The 19,123-nt window shown below is 42.9% G+C and overlaps 1 protein-coding gene across 7 annotated transcripts in view; it reads left to right on the top strand.

Annotated features, from left to right (window-relative positions):
* The window catches only part of LOC121276196 (retinoic acid receptor beta-like), a 290,694-nt gene that overhangs the window by 132,878 nt on the left and 138,693 nt on the right, over nucleotides 1-19,123 (top strand). For 5 of the 7 annotated variants that reach the window (XM_041184324.1, XM_041184327.1, XM_041184330.1 and 2 more), the window contains one exon: nucleotides 607-696. The exons of the other annotated variants lie outside the window; for them this stretch is intronic. In XM_041184324.1, coding sequence (XP_041040258.1) covers nucleotides 607-696 — 90 coding nt within the window. The remainder of the gene's footprint in view (nucleotides 1-606; nucleotides 697-19,123) is intronic. 7 annotated transcript variants of the gene reach the window in all.

Raw genomic sequence — 19,123 nt, 5'->3', positions numbered from 1 at the left:
GGCAATAGATAATTATTTGAATAGAAACAATGTGCAAGGGTAAAGGGAAAGGGTATTCGGAGAGCCAGTGAAGATACGATGGGCTGAATGGCCTCCTGCACTGTGACGGTTCTGTGATTCTGTATTATTCAATTCAATGAAGTGCCGGAGCGCAGAGGCAGGCCTTCTGCTCAGCCCGGCTCTGTGCCCAGCAGCTTCCGCACTTATTCCAGTGACGGCGGGCCTGTCTTCTAATCCAGCCTCTCACCCCACCCCCCCTCCAAGAATGAAAAGCTCAGTTGCGGGCCGCCATTTTTAAAGGCCGGGTTTAAATTCTGTCTCTGCGCACCCGACCCGGAAGCGAAAATCTGGGCCTTGGTTTACATTTTTTTACAAAGACTGTTCTAGTGCACCAGTTACCACAGTTTCTATCCTGGGTGCCTAGCAACTGGTCCGTGCAGGAATGTGACTTTAAAGCAAATGAGTAGAAACATTGTTAACTTTTATTATTTTTTTTAAAGTCATCACATGCATACTCTTGGTTTTGGTACCATTTTGATAAGTAAAATGACCAGTACTGTGTTTCACAAAGTTCTGTACTTGAAGTATTGATTCCCGCTATTTCAGCGAGCAGACAGCAGGGAGCTGACGATGTGACGTCACAATGCCGCAAAGGAGGTTCTGAAAGGAGTTTTGGCAGAGGCCTGCTGATTCCAAGTGAGTTGAAACTTCAATTTTGACTCACTTATACACATTCAAAAATGAATGAAGCTTATTTAATAATGGTTATTAAATCTCATCAGAATAGCCTTTAAATTGCAACTTTTTATTGCGGCTCCCTTTTCCTCTAATGATACTGTATAAAACTTTTTTTTGCCTTTTTGTTTTTAGAGATCTTTAAAGAGTGGGTGGATTGGGTGACAAGGAAATAATTTTCATTCTGGGTAGCGGAACTTTCTTTTGCCAATTTTACCAACCAGTATCAACACGTTTTAGACTATTTGGCGTGTAGCCAGCTGCAACGCAAAGTTCTACTCACCATTTTCCCCCAAACTTTAGCAAGAGTTTCACTATTGTGCCAGTGTCAGTTGTTTCCACTTTTTTACATTAATCATCCTTTATGTCTGTCGGAGTAAATTTGCCCCTCTTGTGCCAGTTAGTGCTGTCGGCTAGCAGGCATTTGGCTTGAAATCCATTGAGCTCTTTCTTTTGAAGAGACTCTTACAGCTTAGGCAGAGGAGATTTTCTACCAATCAACCTGGGATAAATTTGAATCCTAGAACCAGAGATCAGTGTTCAATCCCCTCAAGACCATCACTGAACCTACCCTGCCATCTGGATTTAAAAACAAAATAAGTGCTAACTCCATTTGTAAGTGTGACATTCACAGATTATTTGTGACTTTCTGTCCAAAAGCTGAAAAATTCATTATATCATGTTTTATATTTGCTTTACATAAATAATTGTGACACTGTCAATTAATATTTCAAACATTTCAGTGCTACGTTTTGAAATTTTTGTTTGTAATTCAGTTGACACAATTGGCACACTCAAAACTTCTTCACTGCTATGTGCACACTGTCGCCTGAGATGTATTTTCCCTGTGTTGTATAAAATCTACTTCAGTGCTACAGACAAACTGGAGAGCAGGAACTGGTGTTAGGTAGAAGGATAGTTGGGTTTGAATCAAAATGTTATTGTTGGTAGAAAATATATCGGATAAGTTCATTTAAAGAAGACCATTCAACTAATCACATTTCATGCTTGCAGAATGCCAACATTATTACATTACAGTTTGCCGTACAGGCAAACAGCACCTTATTTTAATGTTAATCCACACAAGGTCATCTCTAACAATACAATTCCATGTTTAGATGATATATTTGAATCCTAGTTTAGGGTTGAAACTCTCAAAGCTTTGAGTCAGAGATGAAAGTGTTATCCACTGAGCAAAGCTGGGGCTAGCCAAACTGATTCAGAATTTTTAGGATAGATGCTCATTCGTGTAGCAATATGAATGGAGAAATGCAGGTAGTGGTCTGCAGCTTTCCTTGCCTTTGGGGAATTGACGTAAATCTGCAGTGATGCTGCATGAATAAGTTTTAACCCCCCGGTTTTGTTTCTTTGAGTATAAAAATCCATGTATACCATTGTTCTTTTTTTAAAAAAATCCCTAAAGCATGAGAGGTGCCAGGCTTGATAGAGAGCTCTTCTTAATAAACGTAAAGAGTTCACTTATCTTTCCCATTCTGCCAGTACTAACCAGTTCATTGCCTAAAATTTTAGCTAATAATATGTCAATGAATATTGTTGACTAATACTGACTTTGCACCTAATTATTTAAATTTTCTAACAAGTATGCACATGCGGAATGTGATTAGTGGTAATTAGTTCCATGGTAAACATGATAAGGTGATGTTATCACCATTTGTACAGTCACTAAGGTTTGCTGTTGTTTCTATGCATACCTGTACACCTATGTATACCTATGTATACAGCTTTAGTTATTGCCTGTGCTATCAAACTGCAAAACTTAGACAATGAGGCATTTCAGCATGAACACCAGTCAAAAACAAATTACAGGTGCCTGTTTTCTTAGAATAACAGCTTTGAAACATAGAATCATTGGCCCTCATTGAAGCTTTACTAAAGTTGTGAAGAGGAGCTAAAATTTCTCCATGAGTCACTTAGAAAGCAGTCCTTTCCCCCACTAATTTGTAATAAACCTATTGAAATTGTTTATCTTTTATTTATTTGTAAGTTTTAAATGGGCGATGGTGAATTGACAGCCCATTTTACAGCTGTCCCAAGTTATACTTCCATTGAAGTCCCTATAAGTGAGCATCAGGAAAATTGTTTCATGGGCAGCTGAAGCAATATCACTGGTTTTACACTGTCATCCCAGGCCAAAATAACCTCCTTATGTTTTCACTTTTTGTTCTGAAGAAAACTGGTTAAAAAGGCCAGTCTCCGGAGAAAGAGTAGGAAACACCGCCCATGTGGAGGATGCAGAAATTGTGCAGTTTCATCTAAGTGGACCGTTGTTAAGTGGTAGTTTGTGTGAGAGTCCAGAGGAGCACTCTAGTAATAGCTATGAATGAAACTTCTGACTTTAACATTCCTTAATGTGATTTACTTCAGCTGTAATGATTCTCAGGAATGGCTAGTATGTTAAAGAGTTAATACTATTCAGAATCACAAGAAACTTTTAGTATTTGGAGCAAGTTTTTCAGCATAGCTGGAACACTTGCATGGCTTTTAAACCCTGGAGGCCAAAATTGCTCAATGCTGCAACAAATGACATCTGAAAAAAACATGTTGAGCTAAAATGTCATCATTGAAATATGAGATTGATTCACACTGGTTTCCATTGATTAGTATTAGACACAAAATGTGCCCTTTACTTACAAGAAAACTCTATTTCTGTATGTTGTCACTATCACTGTAATCATTTTTTCCATTCACGCTTAATGTAGGGGGTGTTGCAAAATAATGGACAGGATTTGCTATAAAATTAGCTATTTATATAATCCAGCAACAGCAGATTGGGTTAGGTGGAATTCACCTGAATTGTACATAAAACTGCTTTTAAAAATGTAATTTTATTAATCTGCATGCTGTGCACACAAAAGCAGTTTATATTCATTTTAATTTTTTGGCTGCATCATTTCCTTCAATAATCTTTTAATCAACATTTATGCTGAATAGATTAACAGATTAGGGATCTCTCTTCTATGCAGAAAATTGGCCGAACACAAACTGAGCTTTTAACAGATGCCATCAAATTTGAACCTTTGTAAGGCAAAAAAGAAGTACTCTTTATTAAATTCATGTGTTCAAACGTGAGGTGGCCAGTGCCCACAGAACTTAAAGAGCCTTCAGTTGTGGGGGATGGAAAATTGTAGGTGGAAAATGTTTTAAAGCATTTGGAATCTGTTCAGTATTTTTACAGTAAGTGATAAAAACTGTTCCTCCCTTAACACTGAATCCTCTATTATGAGAAATAAAGGAAGGCTTGATCTTTAGAAATGGACTGAAAAGGTTTCATGTGAAAAGAGGATAGCTGAAATGTATCTTACTTTTACCACCAAAATGTAAATTTAAGGTATGAAAATAACCTAGGAGAACTCTCAGAATGAATGTGTGAATGCAGAAAATGGTATTAGTATTCCAAAATAGACAAACTGTGGCCTAGGAGCCACTTTTAACTTGAAGAGAAATTTATTTTGGCTGCTGCAATTGAGGATTGCTGGTTTGGCTCCAAGTCTATAAAATACAACACCTGAAGCCAAGTTTTATTTTTCGTTTTTAAATCAAAGCACTCAGTGGGCCTGTGCTGACTCTTCTGACACCTTCAGCTCTGCCAAGTCTCAATCTTTTAGGTTGGAAAATATAACCTGTTTCAATACTCCCCACTCTTTGAAAATAAACACATTGCTGTATGTTTTGTTAGGCTTGTAATCCATCTCACTCATTCTTCTCCTAAAATCCCACTCACACTAAGGTGCCAAGGTTGGCAGCTAAGCAGCATTCTCTTTCATTGGGAGTCAAACAAATAGTACTCAGAGTATTGTGATTGATAGAGCATAAAACAGTAGATCTGATCATAGACAACCTTTGGTGACTTTTATCCAGTATTGTACACTTGGGCACACAGCGAAGTTTCTTTAAACACATATTTCAAGTTTTTTTTTCTGTCCTATGTTGTTGTTTTATATATCCTTATCAGTTTCTCTTTTCCTAATAGCTGTAGCAATGAAAAAATCAGTGGCAAACATGAGAAACAGCAAATAACTTTCGCTAAAGTACAGAGATTAAGCTGAGAAAGGGCAAAGCCATGTACGGAAGGCAGCTACCAAAAAGGAATTGACACTGTATAAAGCAAAACCTGAAAATAAACAAATATTACTGAGGGAAAAGAGATTGAAAATGAGCAGACCCCATGGGGAGGATGTGAGCTGAAAAACAGCAGAGAGCATGGAGAACAGAGTGACTAAAAATGACAATGGTGCTAGAAGAGTGAGACTGAGGGCAATTAACATTTGCGCTCCACCTTGTCTTCTCGTTTTAGGATATTTTTCTCAGCATAGTTTCCCAGCAGTCTTTGGAATTATCTACTTTGATAGAAGCCATTCTAATCATATGGCTCCCATTTACTTCAGCGACAAAATAAAATCCTTTTAAATAAAAGTAAGCATATATGGTTGAAGGCCGTCCTTTAAGTCCAGTCTCAGCAAATAAGGGGCTACTGCTGAAAGCTTTAGTTATGTGTTTGTTACCTTTCCTTCTTAACCACCAGATCTTTTCCATAGATAAACTCCATCTTGTCATTAACCAGCAATCTGCAATCTGTTAAGTTTTACTCACCCACCACCCCTGTTCTTGCAGACCTCCAGTGGCTCCCTATCTCCAAATGCAACAAATTTGAATTCCTTGTTGTCATTTCCAGCTCTCTGTGTGACATTCCCTTACCTTCCCTCTCCAGCCTCCTTCAGCCCTACACCCCAGTCTATGATCTACAGTTCGTCAACTCTGAGCTTTTGTGTATCTGTAGCCTCGTCTCAGCATTCCTTATTTTGTGGCAGAGCTTTAGGTTGTCTTAGCCCCAAGCTCTGGTATCTCCTCCCAAAGTTTCTATACCTTGCCGCTTTAAAATGATCTCATGAGCTCCTCTTTTGACTGTGTCTTAAGCCAGTTCTCCTAAATGTTTACTACTTGGTTCATCTAAAGATGGTAGATCTTTCTGGAATTTATTCTGACATTATAAGTACCGTACAAATGCAAATTATATTGAGGATGGTTCCTTCCTTTGTCCATGTTTAACTATTGACTTTTTGGCCTTTTCCTTTGGACCACAAATGAAACTCCCACACTTTCTTTATTGCCAATGATGCCTTCAGGAAGCTCAACTTCTTCTTTCTTTCCTCCAGCCCACCACTATTTAAATATGGCTGGAGAGGGTGCGGTTGTCAGGGATTGTGCAGTCAAGATCTGTGCTGAGCGATGGAGGATGGTTTTATATACTGTTTTTTGAGGCAAGGATCTGGTGGTAGGCCTCAAGTCCTCCTGTATCATATCACTTAATTTCAGTGAAATTTTCCCTCATCCCTTCTCAATGGCAATTACAAACACAAGGTGAATTTCCTCATGGCTTTCCCACACTACTACAGCAGTATAAGTTTAGAGGAAACATGAGCTAAGCATCCACTGAACTTCTGCCAAAGATATGATGGCAGAGTTGGTGTTATACTGCAGAAGTTCAGTCTCATTGTATTTTCTCCCTACATTCCAAATGTATTAAAACCAAACCTTATCACTTCTGTTCACCCTTTCCTATGATATCTCAAATGTGGAGCTACTTATCTCCATCAGTAAGTTCCGCCCCTCTGATTTTCAAGCTTTTAAAAGCCAAGCTTGGTGTCACCTCATGACTGTTCCCCAATTCATTTCACTTCTCATAATTGGTATTACACACTTTGATCCATGGCTTTGGTTGTTCAATTGTAAAAACAATAACAAAAGAGGAATAAAATGATAGTGCTTGGAAAGTTATTCATGCAGGGCAACTTCAGATTTTTCAAAACCAATCCAGCAATAACCTGTTCACTGACACTCAGTTTGGGTTCCGCCAGGGCCACTCTGCTCCTGACCTCATTACAGCCTTAGTCCAAACATGGACAAAAGAGCTGAACTCCTGAGGTGAGGTGAGAGCGACTGCCCTTGACATCAAGGCAGCATTTGACCAAGTTTGACATCAAGGAGCCCTAGCAAAACTGGAGTCAATGGGGATCAGGGGGGAAACTCTCTGCTGGTTGGAGTCATATCTAGCACGAAGGAAGATGGTTGTGGTTGTTGGAGACGATCATCTCAGTCCCAGGACATCACTGCAGGAGTTCCTCAGGGTAGTGTCTTAGGCCCAACCATCACAGCTGCTTCTTCAATGACCTTCCTTCCATCATAGGGTCAGAAGTGGGGATGTTCACTAATGATTGCACAATGTTCAGCACTGTTCACGACTCCTCAGACACTGAAGTAGTCCATGCCCATATGCAGTAAGACCTGGAAAACATTCAGGCTTGGGCTGATAAGTGGCAAGTAACATTCATGCAACACAAGTGCCAGGCAATGACCATCTCCAACAAGAGAGAATCTAACCATCACCCTTTGACATTCAATGGCATTGCCATTACCGAATTCTCCACTACTAACATCCTTGGGGTTACCATTGACCAGAAACTGAAGTGGACCAGCTGTAAATACTGTGGCCACAAGAGCAGGTCAGAGGCTGGGAATTCTGCAGTGAATAACTCACCTCCTGATTCCCCAAAGCCTGTCCACCACCTATATGGCACAGGTCAGAATTGTGATGGAATACTCTCCACTTATCTGGATGAATGCAGCTCCAACACTCAAGAAGCTCAGTGCCATCCAGGATAAAGCAGCCCATTTGATTGGCACCCCATCCACCATCTTAAACATTCACTTCTTCCAACACTGACGCATAGCGGCAGTAGTGTGTACCATCTGAAATATGCACAGCAGCAACTCACCTTCAACAGCACCTTCTGTCATATAAGGATCTGGAATATTTGGGTGAATGAGGGACTGAGTACAGTACCATCCACACAGTGATGTTAGAGAGCACATGACTCACACACACAGTCAGTTGAGTGTTGGACTGAGCTGAGTGTACCAGCAAGCATGGAGACAGCTCCTAGTTTGTATTCTATATTGTATATGTTTAAATAATTCGAAGAGCCAATGAAGACTTATAGTTAATCTATGTATGACTACAAAGACTTCTTCAGACCTACCAAACTGTAACCAACACCCTACAACATGGTGGCAGCTCAAAGAAAAAGCCCAAAACCTCATTAAAATGCAGAGACAAACCAAAATACTAGAAGACTGAGGAAAAATTCAAAAAAGCATTCTGACGTGAAAAGAAGTTCCAGAAGCAGAGGCGCAAAGGAAAACTCTTCAGGAAAAAGCACCAAAGAAAGGCTTGGAAGCTTAATGCAGAATTTTTTTTTACTGCAGCAGAAGACTCCACTGGATCTCCTTTGGAAGTTTAGCTTCAGAGTGCAGAGTCAGCACAACTTGCAATGATGAGTTAAATCTTCTAAAATTCCAGGCTGCAGCAAGTCCTAAGAAATCTCTAAAGTAATTCAGTATCAGAAATACAGTTTGAGAGAAGCCTGTTGCTAAAACCTGACCCCGAGTTGGAGCCTGAATACATGGCATCTAAAAGAGAAAGAGTTAATTAAATATTTCGGGAACAACACAACTGTTCAACTTGGTAAAAGGCAAGCAGAAGCTAGAATTCAATGGACTCACATGTCACAAGGTAAAATGCTGAACAAGAGAAGTCTACAGGCACGCAATCCAGGCAGCCATTGTTAAAAAATACTTTCAAGCTGAGTGCTGTCGCCATTGTTGCAGAGCCTGACAAAACTGGCAAGTGCAGGATATCCCTTTGTCCCCGAGTGAACGACGATACCATCTTAAAATTCAGACAGCTCTTACAGCAGAACATACACTTATAAAATTTTAACATGGATCTAAATTCCACACTACCAAGTCAATTTGAACTAACCCAAGGCCTAGATCAATCTTCTGTTGTAGGCAAGCTTCTGCCTACAACAGAAGGCACTGCACCAGACACTTGCCACAATTACAGAAAGGAAAGAAAGTTTGGATTAAAGACCTTGAGAGAGAAGGTACCGTCATTGGAAAGGGTGAGGACCAACCTTGCTCCTACCTGCTTTGTACTGCAGAGGGTACAGTCAGGAGAAAGAGGAGGAGTCCCCACCTCATCGCTAGACTGTCTGTCCCCAGTGTGCACTGGAGAGGTATTGAGGAACATACCTAGATGCCAGAACAACCTCCAAACCTACAAAAAGAACCAGCAGCGACAGAGCCTTCCACTTCTCTGACAGTAGTGCAAATGAAATATTAATGGGTTATAAGGCTTCCAGATCACTTGAACCTTTGAATTCAAGGACTTAAAGTGGGGAGACAGGATAGTGATAATGTAGTAATGACAATGTAAATGTATGACAGTAATAACTATGTAAGACATAAGGTAAAATATAATCACTTAAAATACATTGGATAAAGATTTGGGGGGAGGTGTAGTATAAGGGTCTGGCACATATAGGGTATTGTGGGACTGGGTACCGCCCAAACGGTAATGTAAGAGAGCACATGACCTGCACCCAGGATCAGTTGAGTGTTGGACAGAGCTGAGTGTACCAGCAATCATGGAGACAGCTCCTAGCTTGTACCCTTTACTGTATATTTGTAAATAGTTGTTAAAGTCAATAAAGACTTAAAGTTAACTTATATGTGAGCATAAAGACTTCTTCAGACCTACCAAACTGTAACCAACACACTACGACACCTTCCAAACTTGTGATCTCCACCACTTAGAATGACAAGGGCAGCAGATGCATGGGAACGCCACAACCTGGAAGTTCCACTCCAAGCCACACACCACCCTGAGTGGAACTATATGGCCATTCCTTCACTGTCGCTGGGTCAAACCCCAGAACTCCCTTCCTAACAGCACTCTGGGTGTGCCTACAACACATGGGCTGCAGTGTTTTCAAGAATGCGGCCCACCAGCCCCCTACCTTCTTAGGGGCAATTAAGGATGGGCAATAAATGCTGGATTCGCCAGTGATGCCCAAATCCCATGAATGAATAACATTTCTTAAAAATGCAGATCTTAAAGCTTTATTTTGCATTTCATTTCCAAAAACATCATTCCTAAAAACTGCAAGACAAGGAGAGCCAGTACTGGAGAAGGAGTAAGCTGATTCCCGTGTGAATTATCTCTAGTATCTTGGAGTTCTTGGCGACAGTTCATAAGACAGCAGTAAATAACAATGTGTTTGTGTTCTTCAGACAGTTCAAAGCTGTTGAGCAAAGGAGCCAATGTGTTTTAACATTAAACAAACCCGTCATCCAACCTTAAAATGTAGGTAAATGTGTCTTTCTGTTGGAAAAGGTTTTTTCCTTTTTTGCTGATGTGTGAAGGCTTAATGGTGGATATAGTAAATTTTCCATGCAACAGATAATTGAAGACTGAGATGAAGATTGGAAATCAGATTCAACAGTGATAAATAAACACCAAACCTCAAGAATGTTTGCAGTTCCAATTCACTAGCAAGGGTAAATTAATCTAAAAATTGTACTTCATAAACTTCCCAAGAAGCTTGAAAAAAAAATTGGCAGATATTTAGAATACTTGCTTCATATGCTAAATGCTTTATTATCAGCTAACTTTTGCATACTTTCTGTTTCACTTTTGAATTTTACATTAATCAAAACATCAAGCCTTGACAGTTTGACCTGGATTTGCTTTAAGGGAATGTTTGCCGTAAGTGGTGGATTTGGAGTAGGACCTCTGCCTGCTGTCCTGGCTCCACCATGACTCCAACTCATCTTCCCACGGGAGATGAATAATTTGTCAAAAATGTGGAATGGGAAAAGTTGGAGGACCACTTAAGGAGGGCAGAACCACCTTGAACAAATTTTAAATTGAAGGCCTCCTTTGAGTATTTAAGGCCATCGTGGAGGGAGAGATAGCCTTCATAGCCCCTGTCCTTTTCTCTCCAACAACTGAAATAGCGGAACTTCAATTGCTGCAGCAAGGCCTACCATTGCCTCTCTCCTAGTGGTTTTCAGTTTGGTGACAGTAATTGGGTGGATTTTCAGAACTCAAATTACTGTCATCATTTAGATATAGCAAGGTGGTCACAGGCCGGCAGGCGTCCTTTCTGCTGATAGAGGCAAGAAATAAAACCTCAGTTTTCTAGTCCCTACTTAAGAACCCTGCAGCCTTTGGGATGATGCTAGCAATGAGAGTACTTTTCTTCCTGTTTTTGTTAAATGCTTGTATTCTTAAAAGTTAAGGAATATTTGGAGTGGAATTCAGATTGATAGCGCTCTGGCGCTGTATGTTGTCCAAAACAGCATTCATCGTGCACATGCACACTTTTGGGGTGAGTTGTACCGGACACCATATTGGCGAGCGTGTTACCAAGGGTGGAGTTAACGGTCGCCAGAAATATGCAGAGCAAGAGTACATATCTCCTCAAAATTACCCATTCCTGAGCCAACCGTCCATGCAGAATATCACTTCATCTCCATCCTCCCTTTGTTTTCCAAGGTCCTTGAACACGTTGCCACTTCCCAAATCCATTGCCATCTTTCCCAGAACTCCATGGGTGTCACCAATGACACCCTATATTCCTGCGACAAAGATAAACTTTCTCTCCTCGTCCTTCTGAACCCTTTCTGCAGCTGTTGACATGGTTGACTACACTCCTGTCTCCAACACCTCTCCACTGTCATCCAGCTGGATGGGTTTGCATTCATCCAGTTCCATTCTTATCCATGTAATTGTAACAACAGAATCATATGCAGTCGTTTCTCTTCCTGGTCCCTTACCTGTTAACCCTGATGTCCCCCAAGGATCTATCCTGGCCCCCACTACCAACCCCCCTTGACCATCTACCTGCTTCCCCTCAGCAACATCATCTGAAAATAGTGTTAGTTTCCACGCGACACCTAACCCTATCTCACCACTCCCTCTCTTGGCCCCTCTACTACTGCCTCAAAATTGTCAGACAAATTATCCACTATCCGGTATTGGATTGGAAGAAATTTCCTGCAATTAAATGTTGGGAAAACCAAAGCAATTGTCTTCAGTCCTCACGACAAATTGTGTTGCTAGCTATCAACTCCATTGCTCTCCTTGGTAACTGTTTAAGGATGAACTCTACTGTCCATTACCTTTCTGCCATATTTGACCATCTGATAAGCTTCCAAGCACGTACCCACGGCACCAATAAAACTGCCTATCTCTACCTCTGTAACATCACTCGACTTTGCTCCTGTCTCAAATCTTCTGTTGCAGAAATTCTCATCCATGCCTTTGTTACCTCTAGGCTTGAATATTCAAACACACTCCAGCTGGCCTCCCACATTTAGGCCTCCATAAAATTGAGGTCTTCCAAAACACTGCTGCCCAAGTTCTAAGTCACACCATATTCCGTCCACCCATCACCTCTATATTGTCTGACCTACTCTGGCTCCCAGTTAAGTAATACCTCAATCTTAAAATTCTCATCTATAATTTTTAATCCCTCAATGAGCCCATCCTCCCTTTCTCTATAATCTCCTCCAGCACCACATCCACAGACATTCACTCCCTCCACCACCGACGCACAGTAGCAGCAGTGTGTACCATCTACAAGATGCATTGCAGGAACTCATCAAGGCTCCTTCGACAGCACCTTCCAAACCCATAACCACTACCATCTAGAAGGACAAGGGCAGCAGATAGATGGGAACACCACCACCTGGGAGTTCCCTCCAAGTCATTCACCATCCTGACTTGGAAATAGATTGCTGTCCATTCACTGTGGCTGGGTCAGAATCCTGGAACTCCCTCCCTAACAGTTCTGTGGGTGTACCTGCACCACATGGACTACAACGGTTCAAGAAGGCAGCTCACCACCACCTTCTCAAGAGCATCTAGGGATGGGCAATAAATGCTGGTCCAACCAGCGAAACCCACATCCCGTGAATGAATCAAAGAAAAAAAGTATATAGTTGCTGAATCCCCCCCATTAACATCCTGAAGGTTACCATTGACCAGAAACCTAACTGGAGTATCCATATAAATACTGTGGCTACTAGAACAGGTCAGAGGCTATGAATTCTGTAGCGAGTAACTCACCTCCTGACTCCCCAAAGCCTGTCCACCAACTACAAACCATAAGTCAGTGGTGTGATAGAATAGTCTCCTCCTGCCTGGATGAGTGGAGCTCCAACAACACTCAAGAGGCTCAATACCATCTAGGACAAAGCAGCTCACTTGATCAGCATCCCATACACCGCCTGTAACATTAAATCTCTCCACCACTGATGCACAGCGGCAGCGGTATATATTGTATACAAGATGTATTGCAAAACTCACCAAGACTCCTTCGACAGCATCTTCCAAACCCATGAATTCTACTACCTGTTGTAATACGCCTTCATGGGATAGCAGCATGCCTGAAGGACAGGGGTAGCAGATTCATGGGAACACCACCACCTGCAAGTTCCCACCCTGATCTGACTTGGAACGACATCGCCGTTCCTTCACTGTCACTGAGCCAAAACTCTGGAATTCCCTCCCTAATAGCACTGTGGGTGTACCTACACCACATGGACTGCAGCGGTTCAAGAAGACAGCTCACCACCACCTTCTTAACGGCAGTTAGCAATGGGCAATAAGTGCTGGCCTTCTCGGTGATGCTCACTCGCACAAACAATCAAGAAAAGCAAAAAGCAGAACCAATTTTCTGACTCAAAATTTTAAATTCTCTTTCATGTGCTGTGTGACCTACTGTACATTTCTTGCAGTTGCTATTTTTCTTCCACATTTTCTCCATTTCTAGTGTTTCAAGTATTGTGGGGTAAATAGCACTCAGCTGAGCAAACCTTTCCATTTCTATTATCTGACACTGTGCTACATGCCAACGTGATACTTTCAGTGAGTGTGCCCAAGTCACTATGATTGACCTCAGTGGATATACGTTAATCTAATGGCGGAATGATGGCACAGTCTTTGGTCTGCTTTGGAATAACCATGTAGGAGTTGGTAATGGTAAAGTTCAGACATCTGGCATAGACTAAACTGTAAGATGCCAAATGTCTGTGTTTTCTTTGGAAAAACTACGCAAAAAGGAGTAATATGTAGGCTCATGCTGTGCTAGGAACAAAAGCCCAATTTATTTATATATTTCACTTGCTCAGTTTTTGCTTTCAGGCCAGCGTTCAACTGGTGCTAATGCAAATTGTTTTTTGATTTTGTTAGGTATATAATCAGGAAGCCCAGCGTCAAGAAAGCAGATTTAATCCTCTCCCATTTGTTCTGGTCCTTTGTATTACCTCCACCTGTGAAGGTAGGGGGAGGTAATGTTTTCACTCCTGTTTGTCTGTAAACAACATACCTCCGAAACTGAAGGATGGATTTCAACAAAACTTGCTACACAGATAGGGTAGGGCCCAAGGAAGAACTGATTAATTTTTGCCAAAGATCCATTTCGGGATTCTGGAATCTTTTAAAGGGTCCATTAACATTGGGGGATAGGGCAAATTGGCTTTGAGAAAGTTGTGGTTTTTTATTTACAATGTTGTTGATTGTTTGAGAAAGTTGTGGATTGTCTCAGCTGTTGTAATGGAATTTATCACAACTGTCAAAGTGTGAGCAGAGTTTTCAGGACAGCTTTTAGGATGCGGATTGGCCTAAAGTCTTCTTTTCATCAAAAGATTTCTTTTTTCAGCTTTGTAGTTGCAAAGCATCAACCAAACAGGGAAAAACCTTAAGGAAGAGCTGCATAATTGTAATAACATTGGGTTAACACAGCGTGGTGGAGGTATGCACTCTACTGAATGTCTTCTTAACTTGTTCATTTTCTGTTACACAGGTAGTAGTTTTCTAACATTGCCAAGCAGGAGCTGAAAGTGCTTTCTAGGCCTGAGAAGTTACAAGGCTTCCATTTGCTTCCAACAACGCTAAAATGTTCACACTAAGATGACAGCATTTGAGTCATGGAAAAATATCCCATTTATTTCTTTATGACCAAATTTTGACTACCTGTGAAAATGCTGTTTCTGTAACAGTATTTTAATGTTAAATCTCCATGGTCAAGTGAGCTTACACCAGGTGATATGGGCTTAGAACTAAAGGCTTTATCAATAATGGAGGATTATATTGAGATAATAAAGGAGTAATTTTATGAATCTACGCTGCCGGCAGGGAGCCTCACCCTGTGGAGTTGTGTGTGAGAAATTTTGCGTGTGTTAATTTAAATAGTTAGGAGGTTGCACCCAATGTGATTGGGCCTGGATTTTCAGCTCCTGATGATTAAGACTCTCAGAAATCAATGAGATGAATAGCAGACTGATTCTGTAATGAGCAGCGATTTGCTCTGCTAGATTACCACTCAGGTGGTGAAGGTGAATTCCATTCCTCATCTCCCAAACAAAAGGTGGCCAATGGAAAACATATTTTATATCAAATCCTGAAGCTAATATTTCTGTCTCATAGATGAAAGAATATTTGAAGCTGACATTATTCCAAGAATTTAATACTCAATAGCTTTTCAAGAGCCTTTTCCAAGTGTTATTCATCATGTCTGGTGAGGCAAGAGACAGGTCACAAACCCTTACATGTAATTATCTGTGCTAAAACTAACTCTTGATAATATATTTACTTCATTGTTTTATACACCAAGCCATAATAAACAATAAGAAAGAGCACAGTTCTTAATTAATTACGTGCCAGGAGAAGTTCGAGATTTTGACTTTTCAAGTGTCAGATCTTCATTGATTTGTGATGGTAAATTTGAGCTGACCTTTTCATACCAGGAACACATATAGAAAATGTACGGGTGCAGAGGTCAGTGCTGATTTCTGATCATTAAAGTTGTAAACACCTGCCCTTTAGTTATTATTAATACATTTGGTGATTACTTATGTTCATTTTTCACCCAGCATTATGCACTGTGAGATTTGATAAGGCATTAGCCAGATGTACAGCAAAGATGGTGTCCTCGCAGCAACTCTTGGCCCTGCTTCTGACTGCATTATGGCGTGACATTTCTGCTTCCCTTGCCAACTGTATTTGTGGCTTCTCTGAGCGATACTGATAACAGTGTAACATTTTGAGATTATTCTGTAAATTCATGCCCACTCAGTTCGTCAAAGAAAATGAGTTCTTTCCAGACGACACAATATCCACCATCATAAAAGCAGATGTATGGATTACACAGACACAGGTTCTGCCATTGTTACTTCACAACCAGCTGCTAGATGTGCACAAAAACTTCTGGAAGTCTCTTCCTCTAAGTTTCCCTTCCTGTGGGGGTGTTTAATGCATCCACTCTGCAGAGTGAAACAGCTTTGTTTTGGAATGAATCTATATGTTTACAGTGGTGGAAGATGAGGAAAAGGGTGGAATTTTCCATGCCCGTTGGCATTGGGCTGTTCGGGGCATGAGCGGAGAATATGGAAGAAGGCCAAAAATTGGGTTTCATGCCGTTGTGAAACCAATTGGCAATCGTCCGCTCTGCCCGTCAATGGTGGACGTGTTTCCTGCCGTCAGACATCGGGAGCCTCGTTGTAATACATCTGCATATCATTATAAGCCCAAACCGTCTAAATCATCCCCCCCATGCTGGATCACCCGAGCACGTTGGCGTGCGCCAACTTGTTTCACAACAGCATATATAAGGTGGGCACTTGGCAGGATGCACTTCGAGGGGAACTCGGAAGTGAGCGCACAGTAACATTGTGCAGCACTTGCTAGGGTCGCCTGTTGGACTTCAAGGTTGAGGCGCTGCGCATTCAGGCGAGAGCACAGGCAAGTCGCATTTTCCCAGCTGGTGGACAGTGTGGTGCTAGGGCAAGGGATACAATGTGATTGAAGCGACTTGGGAGGGACAAGGACTGAACTGTGGTAGTTCGTAAGCATGTGCTGGGTTGTGGGGGAGGGAAGCGGCTACGCATTAGGGAAAGCTTGTACAAAGTGACCATTCTTGTGTAGATAAGACCCTTCAGGCGCATTGACGTGTGTGGAGTCGGGCCTCTAGCTTATCTGCCCACTCAAGCAATGCAGAAGCCTGAAAGTGCCACCAAGTGCTTCAGAGCTTTTCACCCCTCGGGCACAGGCTGCAAACGAATGAGCATTTTAGTGGACTGCAGAACAGTTGGGCGGCTGGTTAAGTTGTACAATCCCCTTGCTAAAGCTGGCCGTGGAGCAGTCACTGGTGGAGGTGCTCACAGCCCCTTGCAATGTCATCATCCCAGACCAGTCTCCCCCATGGTTCAAGCTAACACTGCAGCCTTGCATCACGGGTTAGGAGAATGCCTGTGCCTGAGCTGAAAGCACAGCATGCAGTCCAGTGGGCAAAGCTGCTGCCAGTTGGTCAGGTGGAGTGGGGCAGAGGCGGGTGGGGTATCGGGCAACCATGCAGCACACTAAACTCTGGACAGCCAACTGGTGGCCAGCACTCCCTGGGATGTGTTAAGGGGCCTTCAGACTTAACCAAGAGAGGTTCTCAGAGCACCCAAGCTAACCCAGACATCGCTCCCTTTCATCCTGCAGGAGAAGTACATCAGAAGCATGTAGCCTGGTGAATTAGCCTTGTGGCATACAGGGAGCAGAGACAAAGGATAAGAGAGCGTTGGAGGCACCTGGCTGAGCAGAGAGAGGAGCAGGGAAGAAGGGGCGGCTGGGGCTCCCACACACACCGCTGAAGAGCCACAGCGAGCTGTCCTAGCTAGACCCAGGGTCTATAGACACTGCCTTTCATTCCTCCAGATGACCAACAAACAGTGTCGCCGAAGATTGTGCATGTCTAGGGAACTGGCTACATCTGCCAGCTACTGCATGATTTGGTGTCACAGGGACATGGAGGGCATCCACTGCCCATGGCCGTAAAAGTGACCACGCTGCTCAATTTTTATGCCAGTGGCTCTTTTCAGGGCTCCACTGGTAACCTCTGTGCGATATCACAAGACCGCACCCACAAATGCACTCACGGACGCAATTCGCCCAGGACCAGGAAAACCAGGATGCAAGAGGCTCCAGGATTCGCCCAGATCTCAGGTTTCCCACAGGTGTACGGTGCCATCGACTGCACTCATGTGGTGCTCAGATCTCTGTGTCAACAAGCGGTCAACTATGTCAACTGCAAGGGCTTCCACTCACTGAATGTGCAGCTGGTGTGTGACAACCACAAGTGCATCCTGTAGGTTTGCGCACGTTTTCCAGGGAGTGTCGATGACTCCTACATTCTCAGTCAGTCTCAGATCCCTGACGTCTTCCAGGGTCCACAGAGGCTGCAGAGATGGCTCCTCAGGGACAAGGGCTACCTGCAGAGGACGTGGCTGTTGACACACATGTGGCGGCCTCAGACTGCAGCAGAGTGAAGGCATAATTCTGCAGTTCGCAACTTGGTGGAACAAACCATCAGGATGCTGAAAATGAGCTTCCGGTGCCTGGACCAGTCTGGTGGAGCCCTGCAATACAGTCCAAGAGGGTGTCATGCATCATTGTCGCCTGCTGTGCCCTTTACAACCTTGCACTGCAATGGGGAGAGGAGCTGGCTGAGGAGGAGATGGAGGAGCTAGATGTCTCCTCCGATGAGGAGAACTTCGATGGGGATGAGGGCAAGGAGGTCCTTGAAGGCGATGATGAAGGCGAAGAGGCCTCACACTGGCCAGAGGAGGCAGGCCGCACGGGAGGCCCTCATAGATGCTAGATTTGTGGAGGATGATAACGACATGTAGTAAGGAGACACCATAGATCCTCACATTGCATCTATGAATGTTTGGCTCCAGTCTGGCTGATGGCAGCATGAATACCCTCTGTGAGAATGCTCCTATCATGGAGACGCAGCGGAGGCCCTAATAGTCGCTCGATTCCAGGAGGATGACGACAACATGCAGCAAGGACACTCCATTGATCTTCACATAGCCTCTGAGAATGTCTGACTCCTGTCTGGCCAAGGGCAGCTCACTTGATCTCCGTGATCAGGGTCATATCATGGAGATGCAGCCATAAAACTTTAGAAACACCTGATCTTTGTCAGTCTTCACCACGTGACCCCTTCAGGAGCACAGTGTCACAGATCACAGATGCTGAAGAGATGGGGGCCAGCTCCACCTTAAAGGTACTGAGAGCACACAGAGAGAATGATGGAACTCTGTAACACCTGCCCACAACATTCTGGCAGCAATGACAAGCACCGTCGAGGTGCAGGCATCAGTAATGTGACCAGTGAGTGTGAGGCCGGACCAACACTTTGGTCTGAAGGCTGCACAGAGCACAGGGAAGAGGCCCTGGACTGAAACACCTGCCTTTATCTTGTGCAGGAACCAAGGTTTCACACCTGAGTCATATGAACACAGCTCATCAGAATGAGGAGCCATAGGCAGGGAGACATTCTTGGGAGTTATTGACAATAGTGAACGTTATGTACAAGTGATTAACACCAGTGGCCAGGCTGTGCGACTACATTTTCTCAACTCCGCCGCCCGGACACGCCCTGGCGTGCCTTGTTGCCGTCCGGCAGCG

Source organism: Carcharodon carcharias, chromosome 3 (genome assembly GCF_017639515.1).
Source record: "Carcharodon carcharias isolate sCarCar2 chromosome 3, sCarCar2.pri, whole genome shotgun sequence".
NCBI classification, from domain to species: Eukaryota; Metazoa; Chordata; class Chondrichthyes; order Lamniformes; family Lamnidae; genus Carcharodon; species Carcharodon carcharias.
Note: the sequence above shows the minus strand (reverse complement) of the source record. Positions and strands in the feature narration are given on the sequence as shown.